At 31.4% G+C, this 11047-nt stretch overlaps 2 protein-coding genes across 2 annotated transcripts; both read right to left on the bottom strand.

The window, feature by feature from the left end:
* Positions 1 to 1837: 1837 nt before the first annotated feature.
* LOC105852572 (uncharacterized) lies at positions 1838 to 3283 on the bottom strand. Its single transcript, XM_012718565.3, has 2 exons — positions 2677 to 3283; positions 1838 to 2528 (listed from the first exon to the last, which is right to left on the bottom strand). The coding sequence occupies exons 1-2, from the start codon at positions 2909 to 2911 to the stop codon at positions 2164 to 2166; spliced, it is 600 nt and encodes a 199-aa protein (XP_012574019.1). The 5' UTR covers positions 2912 to 3283; the 3' UTR covers positions 1838 to 2163.
* Positions 3284 to 3434: 151 nt separating this feature from the next.
* On the bottom strand, positions 3435 to 8946 carry LOC101510756 (disease resistance protein RUN1-like). Its single transcript, XM_073363820.1, is given in 7 exon segments — positions 3435 to 4322; positions 4846 to 5619; positions 5703 to 5737; positions 5740 to 5947; positions 6211 to 7298; positions 7301 to 7311; positions 8245 to 8946. Coding segments are annotated over 7 exon segments (3270 nt in total). The 5' UTR covers positions 8739 to 8946; the 3' UTR covers positions 3435 to 3662.
* Positions 8947 to 11047: the final 2101 nt, after the last annotated feature.

Raw genomic sequence — 11047 nt, 5'->3', positions numbered from 1 at the left:
TAGTAATGGATTCAGTCGGGTTTTGGTATCGACGAGTCCAAATTAATCACTCTCGACCGCGTAAACCCATTTAAATCCTTATTTTTTACCCGTCTAACCCACCAACCCATAGAAACCCGCCCGCAAACTTAAATATCTTAATGGGTCAGTCGGGTCCAAATATATTGTCCACCCCTAACTAGTACTTGAATAAGGGCATGAGTGAAAAAAAAAATCCACACAGCCTCAACTTTGGTTGTGTAAAAAATTTAAGGAGTAATTTATGATTTTTTTAATTATTTAAGGACTAATTATGATCTTTTTGAACAATAATGGATCACACATTTGCATGCCTTTTACATTTAATGCACATTGTGAGTAATATAATTAATTTCCTTTTAAGTTTTATCTTTCCACATATTACATTTTTTGTGCGTTTCTTATAAAGGTACAGCTACAATTTTATTTGGGGTACTAATTGAACGTTAAATTATACTCAAAAATTTGAGACAATACTTTTAGAAACCTCGTAAGAAGAAACACAAACAGATTCTGAAATAGGTTCGTCAGAAAATAATAAACCATTACAGTTTGATGAATTAAAAACCTCTGAGTCTTCTAGTGACTCGTAATCTAGTTTAAAATCAATTAATGTTTTAACAAAAGATCAAGAACTAATTCTTGATATAATAAAGTTATATGAAACATATTACTAACTTTAACAAAATGTACTTTTGGTACTTAATTCAAAAAAAAAAAAAAAAAAAAATTGAACCATGATTTCATTCAGCACCTTTCGTTTATTACCAATAGCAATGACTTGTTTAATTTTATTAGCTGAAAGTGGAATTTCAAGTAATGCTCAAGAATCAAATGGTGATGCACCAAGACCATTGTCATCGTATGAACAATATTTGTCCGATTGTGCAGCAAAGTTATATCCACCATGTGGCAGTGAGATTTTCTTTAGTGTATTTGTTGGTAATCAAACAACTAGCAATGAATGTTGTTATAGTCTCGTTAATGAGTTGGGACAACGTTGTCACGAAGATATGACAAGATATATTTTGGGATCAGCAAATTTCAAGAACAATAGAATTTCAATTTGGAAAAGAAGTAAGAAAGTATGGGATGATTGTATTTATTCTTTATTAAGCCTCCCTCCATCAGAATCAATTGATCCTGCTGTATTTAACTTTAATTAAATATATTCTCAAACTTGTAATCAAATAACCCATTTTTTGGGATAACAAATATTGAAATAATGTTTGAAATATCTACGACTCTTACTTTTTAATCTCAATACATTTAATTTTTAATAAAGACGCCTACATTTAATGGTTCATGATACATAAAGAAATTTTAGTCAATAGCAAATAGTAATTAAAAAAATCAAATAGATAAATATAATTGAGAATGTGTGTGTTGATACACAATTTGAATTTGAGTAAAGGTGTTGGATGACAAGGGAATATATATGATTAAAATCGTTACTGTTAGATTATTAATAATATTTGACTTTTGATATAATTACTTATAAAATCACTTACATGATTGGTAATAATTTACTAATTTTGTGAAAGTTTTTACACTATTAGTGCATGGAAATTAAACTCTATGATTATCTTTTGTCTTAGATTTATTCTTTTAGTTGTTAACGCAGTATCGTGTAAAAAAATAAAAAAGGACCCAAAAGTAACTTGCTCAAGTAGATATATTTCATCATGCGTTTTATATCCTCGTTAATTGAAACAAAAAGTGAGCACATAATTCCCCAATCATAAAAATATTGCTAAACATGAAACAAGGGAATCTCATTTATGACAAAAGTATGTCCAATCAAAAATTGTTAAAATCTTAATCTCAATGCTGGTTCGAACACAAACATGCACTCATTCTTTTGGCAAGTCTTGTAAAGATACTTTTATTGGGCTTAGGTGATGGCTCCATTTTCATGATAGATGATGAGTGCACAATTAGAGACAAGATCCCTTAATATGTGGATCTAATAATTTACCTTTACACTGTCAATTAATATAATTAATGTAATTACTGTCAGCATTATTTGTCTCTTTATTTTCTTGTAACGTCTTAATTCTAGCCTTAATCATAGGATCATGTATCTGCTAGTATTTGCTATATATATATATATGTACATTGTAATCACCAGAAGATACTATAATATTATTCTTTACCTATCATTACATTTCCAAGTTGCACCATCACTTCCTCTAATGGCTCTATTTCCATGTTAGTAGATGGTTCCACTTCCATAATAGTGGATTGCTCAAATTCCATAGCAATTGACTCGCCATAAATTAGATAAACAGCTGTCTCCTTAACAATGAATCCATGCCCAAAAGCTACAAAAATCTCCACATCATCACCAGTTTTTAGATGTGATATTACATTCTTCCAATCTTCATCGTTAAATGAATAAATAGCACATAAGATTATTCCCTTCATGCGACGATCAATATCCTTAGGAACTTGAAACCGTGCTGAAGAGCCTTCACCTGTATAGGCTAACCAAGAAGGATAATTGCCACCTGGAAAGAAAAAGTTTCTTTAATCATTGGTTGTTAATGTAACACCCCGGCCATTACCGTTATCGACGATGCTATTGTGAAAAGCAATATAGGGATAAATATCCGATGCTTTTGGATCTAACTATTGAATAAGGAACCTCTTTTATACCTGTATCTTTTGCAATAAGTGTTGTCAAGGATTTCATTTGCACAATGTCTTCTTCCAACTTGTCAATCTTTGAACAACCAGAACCAGAAAGGATGAGAGTTTTCAATGATTTCAATTGATATATCTTCTTTGGGAGATTGTTAAGACTTGTACAATCCTTCAAATTTATCAGAAGAAGATTCTGGAGATCTCCAATGGACGGGTGTACCGCAGACAAACTTGAACAATCCTTCATAATCAGCTTTTCAAGATTTGGTAATTTTGAAAAGTCAGGGGTGCTTCTCAAGTACCTAGAATGACTGAGATTAAGAATTTTAGAATCTCTATTTTAAAAATAACAATTTTGACCCTATAAAATCGAAGATTACATTAAATAAAAGAAAATTAAGTGTAAATATGAATTAAATATTTTCTCCCCCCACAGCAGAAGTTTCCACTTCAAACAAATGATTTAAACAGTTAAAATTTAAAATGATTTATCCACTCCACTCCCTTGTAACCAGAGGGACCCTTTTATTGTGTCTCGCTTGCGTACATGGATGGTGCACTTTGTGTAATTAACAATCAAGTGCAATGTTTTCAAGGTTTGATGAATTAACACTATTCAAAAACAAGTGAATGAACAACACACACAGTCATCCCTTTAATTTGACTACTATAATTCTCACTAAATGTCCTTCACCTGTATAAGTTAACCAATAAGGATAATTCTCACTCGGCAGAATAATATCACAGTATTCGTTGGTTGCGAATCCATGTGTTCAAATGAGCAACAATTCCAATATTGAACTTTTTCCATTATACATTACAAATGTACATTTTTAACAACACACACGATAAATATTGTGAAATGATTTTCAGAACCTTATTTGCTACATGAATTCTCCACATCAGTAAATGAAACATGGAGCATTTCATCATCTCTCCCATATAAATATTGTGAAACACAGAACAAGGAAAAATCACATATTATGACAATGGCATACTCAATCAGAAGTGTTGAAACCTCTATTCTGGTTCAAGCATACATATTTTCCCATTCTCTTTGCAAATCTTGAGAAGATATTTTCATTTCGCTTCTGCGATGGATCCGTTTTCGCGTTAGATGACGATGACTTCAAGTTCACATCAAACAGATTCCCGTTCCCGTCCGCGTTCACATAAAGCGATGGCTCCACGTTCACATTCAAATGAATTGATGGCTCAACTTGCATTGTGATTGACTGGCCATTTATTAGATAGAGAGCAGTCTCCTTAACAGTCAATCCATGCCCAAAAGTCACAAAAATTTGCACATTGTCACCAGGTTCTAGATTTGATGTCACAAACTTCCAATCTTCATCATTAAAGGACATTATTGTGTCTTGCTTGCTCTGTGATCCCAGTTGTGTCTGGGATTGCGACGGCTTGTATCTTAGGATGGTGCACTTTGTATAATTAACAATCAAGACCCTGATATGGAATTCAGCTGCCACGTTTTTAGATATCGATGAATAAGTAACACAAAAAACCATTTCCTTCATGCGACAATCAATATCCTCGGGAACTTGAAAACGTACTGACGGTCCTTCACCTGGATAGGCTAGCCAAGAAGGATAATGGTTATCCATAAGGCGAAAATTACCAGAACAATTTGTTGTCAATCCCTGTATCATGAGCATATGCTTAGTTAATTATGTAATTATGCTATTCAAATGGACTTTTGTTAGTGTCAATCCAAATTTCAAAAGGTGAATATGTCTAAGAAAATAACAGTGTACTGCATAATAGCCATTTTTGATTTGGTCCACATACTAAATATATTAGTAGTAAGACATGAAACGAAATATTGACAGTTTCAACATTCCATAGTTGTAAATAATAAAGAATTATCTACCAAGTACTTGTGAGATTGTAGTCATATATTAAACTATTATAAAACAATTAGACATGTATAAGAGATATGCATGATGAGAAAAGGAATGAATGTTAGAAAAAACTCTGATATAATTATCTAAAAAAACTACATTTCACCTTGATTTTACACTTTGAACCTATCATCTATATTAGTTTATCTGATAGATAGTTAAAAAAATTTATATCTGTAGGGACTTTGGATTTTAAGACACAAATTTATATATCTGCTATTAATAATAACAATCAGTAAAGGCGAGATACTAGAGAAGGAACCTGTGTCATTATGTTGCCAAGAGCATTGATGCCCATTTGGTAACTTCCCATTCCGATCAAAACCAATCTCAATGAAAGATCCGAAATTTGTAATGCATGTGATGTCTCCAATTCATCAAAATTTGCTTCATTAAGATCATCAAGAAATCTTTCTAATTCTCGAGTTAGTTGAATCTTTGAGCGGCATTGAATCCACATACTTCTTAGATTTGAAAGATTGCTAAGCACTGGTGATAGACAACTCAAATTATCTTTCTCTGCATTCAAGGAAACTAAGGACAGTGACATGCCCCAATGTGGGAAAATACGGGGTAGGGAGTTCATGGTTGGTGACATCCAAGACCATATGAGAGAAGGAAAAACATCGCACGAAGATCCTTCATATCCACATAAGGATAAGTATCCAACGCTTTTTGATCTTACTATTGAATAGGGAACTTCTTTTACAGATGTACCTTTTGCAATCAGCGTTGTCAGGGATTCCATTTGCACTATGTCTTCTTCCAACTTGTCAATCTTCGAACAACCAAAAAGGATGAGAGTTTTCAAAGATTTCAACTGATAGATATTTCTTGGAAGATTGCCAAGACTTGTACAGTCTTTCAAATTTATCAGAAGAAGATTCTCGAGATTCCCAATGGACTGGTGCATCTCAGACAAGCTTGGACAATCTTTCATAATGAGTTTTTCTAAATTTGGTAATTTTGAAAAGTCGGGAGTGTTTTTCAAGTACTTGGAATGACTGAGATTGAGAACTCTTAGCTTGTCCATCAACTGCATAAAGATAAAAATGAAATTAATGATTGCAACAGTTACTATAGTCATCCCATTTTAGTTTCGAAAGAAAATATTCACACCTTGGTTTCATTCCAAACTTGTTTAATATTGCTGTATAAAAATCATCAGGTATATAATCGTGTGTAAATCCCTGCCAATGGAGCCATCTTAGTTCTTGAGAAAGGTGCCCATAATCTCCAATAAGACCAACATGATCAAGTTGTAAAAGTCTCAAATTCTTCATATGCTTGAAAGAATCAGCACTGAAGCAAACTTTGCTGGTGCTTTGCGACTTCAAAACCAATCCTTCCACAGTTTCTGTTCCCTGCGTGTGAAGAAAAAATAGAGATAAGGAGGGGAAACCTCTTTTGTTTGTTTGTTAGAAAGTGATACAAAAAGCTGCCGAGGAGCATACCAAACGTACTTGTAATGAACAATTTAACATGATAGTGCAAACACACCCAGATCATGCATACAATAATTTGTAGCCAATATTAATAGAGTGATACAATTACAAATAAAAAAAATATCGGTAAGGTGATGGAGGATGATAAAAAGTTTCAAATTCTATACAGAGAAAGTTCTTACAGTTCTTTTTGTCAAAACATCTTGTACATCCTCGTGAAACCACAATCTACTACGCTTCCCAAGCTCTTTTGCTGATCTTTTACGAACAATCTCTCTTCCCATGTCTCTTAGCAAACCATGCATTCCAAGTTTGTTATTCTTTTCAACTTTTAGGAGGCTTCGCTCTACGAGGACAGTTATTCCAATATCAGCATAAAGTCCGCAATCTTCTAGAATCTCTGAAACATGGGCTCTGTCCTTCCCAATAAAGAAACAACATATGTCAAGAAATATATCCTTTTCAGGATCATCCTGCAAACCATCATAGCTTATTTGCAGTTTCTCTTGTACTCTATCATTAGGAATTCTCTCTAATTTTGATAGTGCACTTTTCCATTCTTGTTTTGACCTGTCACGTAAGTAAGATCCAATGACTTCAAGAGCCAGCGGTAATCCTCCGCAGTAAGAAACTATGCTTCTTGAGAGTTCACTGAAGTCTTCTTTTGGACATGGTTTTCTAAAAGCATGCCAACTGAAAAGCTCAAGGGACTTGTTTTCGTCCATTTGCTTTATGCTATAGATACAGTCAACTTTAAGTAACTTAAGTATACGTACATCTCTGGTTGTAACAATCAATACACTTCCCGAACCAAAACATTTACGATTTCCACACAGGGCTTCTACTTGCTCAATTGTCGTCACGTCATCAAGTACAATGAGTGCCCTTTTCCCTGAAAATCTTTTCTCAATTGTGGTTATCCCGAATGCAGTGTTATGTATCTTCTCATTTGTTTTCAAGACATTTGAAAGAAGCTGTTCTTGTAAATGAGTAATCTCTCCATCATACTTTTTACAAGTTTCTCTAATATTTTCAATGAAACTGTGATCCACAAATTTGCAATGAATTTGGTTGTAGATAGCTCTGGCTGTTGTTGTTTTACCCAACCCACCCATTCCCCATATCCCTATCAAGCAAACTTTGCTTGATTGATTTTCAATAAACTCAACCATCTGTTGCACACGGCTCTCTAAACCAACTGGAAATTCGGTAATAGACAATAATACACTGTTTAGCTTTCTCAAAATGTACTCAACAATTTTAGACATAGTTCACCTTCATTCCTTCGATAAAACACAGAGAATGAGTATTAATTATTTGAAAGATTATAAGCTGAAAAAATATGCTTCATTCCACAATAAAAGGAAAAAGAACCAAGAAACTAGAAAGCGTTGATATTGTTATAGATGTAAATGTTACTAAGAAGTTACATTAGCATTTGTTTACTTTGTGAAGACGTTTTATCTATTTATTTTTTAAAATGTGTTAATTTTAACTTGCTAATAAGAAAATAAAGGACTCTTGAAATGAAACATTGTAATGAAGATAAGATGAAATGCTATTTAGAGATGATGCATTTTTGGAAATAATAAAAATAACTTTTTTTAACATTTTCATTGTTTCTACGATTAGACAATCGTTCACTTCAAAAGTATATTTATCACCTTATTAGCAAGTAAGTTTAACAAATTATAGAAAATGAAAATAGAAAATGTTTTAACAAAAGTAAACGGATCCTTGGGGTTGTTTACTTTTTGAAAACATTTTCTAGTCATTTACTTTTTGAAAACATTTTCTATTTTCATTTCAAAAAATGTGTATTCATTTTACCTTGATCAGATATTCTTGAAGTAAATCATTGTCATAAAAATAAGTAGACACGTTTGTTAATGAAAATGGATTTTCAAAAATAATGAAAATAATTTTTGACATTTTCATTGTTTCTAGAAACATAAGTAATTGTTCATTTCAAAAGTTTTTTGCCTCATAATTAACTAATAAAATTAACACAAATTTTAGAAAATAAAAAACAAGAAATGTTATCATAACATAAATGGCCCCTCAGTTAGTTAATAATTTGTTATTATTAGTTTCTAACATACTCCATAAATGTGATGTAATTTATGTAAAGAAAGATTCTGATTATCAATATAATTTCTATTTTCCTTTTCTACTCTATTCATACAGAATAATAGTAATAGCAAAAAATGATTTACCTGAAACTGTTGGTAGTCCAGCCAGATATATTTGCAGCTTCGGTAAGTGCTCTCTTCCAATTTGAGAGCGCATCTTCCATCCTTTGGCGATTTAAGCATCTTCTTTTAGCAGTTGATTGCAAAGCTTTTCCAAAACCACCCACCTGATGACGCAATTCCGATGGGTCAATGTCGTAAAATATGGGCAAAACCAGTTGGCAATAATTTCTACGGCATTTCATGATTTGTTCAAGCTCTTTAAGACACCAACTAGATGAGATATAGGTTTTGGAGAAAACAACTATGGAAATACGAGACCCTTCTATTGCTCTCTTTAGTTCTGGTTCGAGTTCCATTCCCTTTTTAAGACTATTGTCGTCAAGAAAAGTGTTGATTCCCGCGTTTGACAGTGCAGCGTAGAGATGAGAAACGAAGGTGTTACGTGTGTCTTCCCCTCTGAAGCTGAGGAAGACGTCGTAGATCCATTGATGATTAGATGATGAAGAAGAATTCATTGATCCAAAACTACAGATTTGCTGCAGTCATACAGTTACAGTTACAGCGGTCTTCGATATTGTTCGAGAGAGATTATACTTTCTATTATTTGGGCTGAAAATTACCAAAACAATCATTATTTTTTATTGTTGGTTTAATTATACTTTTCGCATCCTAATTTGTTAATTTTGCAATTACCCTCTAAATCTAATTTCAATTCAGCTCCCTAATTTTATATCCTACTCCCAAAGGTTGATGAAGTGATGTCAACGTGCTTTGTTTGTACCCACCAAGTTGGTTATGTTGAATTTTAAAAAGAAAAAAAGTATTATCTGAATATATTATAACGCAATATTTAACATGTATTGTTAACTGTAAGTGAATTGTGTTTATTTTTTTAAAAAAAGGTTTAAATATGTCTCTGATTATTGTAATTATAATTTTTTTTTTGTTTTTGTAAGTTTTTTTATTTGGTTTACATCTCAGTAAATGTAGTTTCATTTAAAAATAATCATTCTATCACATTTCCGTTACAAAAACGGTAATATTATTAAACTTAAATATAATTAAAACATAATATTTTTTAACCTAAAAATAAATTATCAATATAATTAAATTACAACATTTTTTAACTTAAAATTAACCCAACTGTTTCATTCTTTTTTCCTAAATAAAAATCTAAAATTAACCTCAAATACTTCATTCTTTTTCTTCCAAATGTTTCATTCTTCTTCTTTAAAAAACTACACTCATACGTAAATTAGGGTTAGAGTTCAAAATACAATATTAATATAAAATTACAAATGTTTGTTTCTTCTTTCGATTGATTCGCTTCAACTTTCCTTGCATTAATGGATGAAAAAAGTGAAATTGAAACAAGCTATTGGGAATCTATTCAAAAGATAAATTAATTAGTTTCGTTATGAACAAATTGAATTTCGATTCATCAATTATCAAATTTGATCATTTTTGAATTCTGACTAACATTCCCAATTCGATTTTTTGTAGTACCAGTTCCGCCAAGAATTTGGTCAACGAATTGAAAAATTTTGTCAACCCATAAATTCCCAAAGTAGGTTTCACCTGGAAACAATTATTATATAAGGTAAAAACTAAAAATATGTTGAACCAACAATTTCAAAAGAAACTCATTGATATTATCTTAATATCTTTTCTATCTTTGATAATATAATACATATTGATATCTTGCAATTAATCTGTTAGTGTTGATGCTCTAAACTTGAACTAACAATTTTCAAAAGAAACCATTTTGAAGTTGTTAATTTTATATTTTTTTAGGAAAGAAGAATGAACAATTTGGGGTTAATTTTAGGTTTAAAAAAGTTATAATTTAATTATATTATGGGTATATTTTTAGGTTAAAAAAAGTTATAATTTAATTATATTGGAGGTTTAATTTTAGATTAAAAAAAGTTATTTTTTTTAAATATATTCAGGTTTAACGGTGTTATAATTTTTGTAACGAAAGTTGAATGGAACAACTATTTTAAAATGAAACTATATTTGCAAGGATTAGAATCAAATAAAAAAACTTACGAGGACCAAAATAAAAAACGATTGTAATTGCAAGGACCAAAGACATATTTAAACCTTAAAAAAATCAATTTTATTTTCAAAACACATTCAAAAAAAAAAAAAATTCAACCTTATTTTTTTTCAATTATTTATTATTGAGACATTTTTGTGTGACCCATATACAAGTTAATGTCTTTGATTCATATGTCTCAGATCACTACAATCTATATTTGTTCGTATGCCTATGATAATTTTAATAAGCAAGTGATTGTTTGTCTCTGATGATCGCATCAAACATCTTCGTCTACTTCTAATGAAAGTCAAACTATGAAGAAAGTCAATGCTTTAATGAAAACCTTTGATAATAACATAAAACACATGTTTGTCGGCCTTTGATTTATAATATATGATATGAGGAAAATCAATGCACTAATGAAAGTCAATTAAAAATGTTGACTTTCATCATAGCATGCTTAATGTGATTATCAAAGGCTATCATCAGAACATTGACTTTCTTTAGACTGTTGACTTTCTTCATAGTGTTTTACTTTCATCGTAATGTTGACTTTCTTTAGAGTGTTGACTTTTATTATAGCATACATTATAAATCAAAGGCACACGAACAAGTGTTTAATGCGAATATTAGAGGCAGAGCATTGACTTTCTTTTTTTTATACCAAAATACCTCACTCCCAATTTTATATATCAAATTGTGCTATTTTTTGGGTCCAATAGGAAGTCGTTGGCCCAAGGCGCGACCAGCTGAAGAGAAAAAAAATTTCACCTAGTTAGA

This window comes from Cicer arietinum, chromosome 7, assembly GCF_000331145.2.
Source record: "Cicer arietinum cultivar CDC Frontier isolate Library 1 chromosome 7, Cicar.CDCFrontier_v2.0, whole genome shotgun sequence".
Taxonomy (NCBI): Eukaryota; Viridiplantae; Streptophyta; class Magnoliopsida; order Fabales; family Fabaceae; genus Cicer; species Cicer arietinum.
This window is presented reverse-complemented; position numbering and strand designations above follow the sequence as displayed.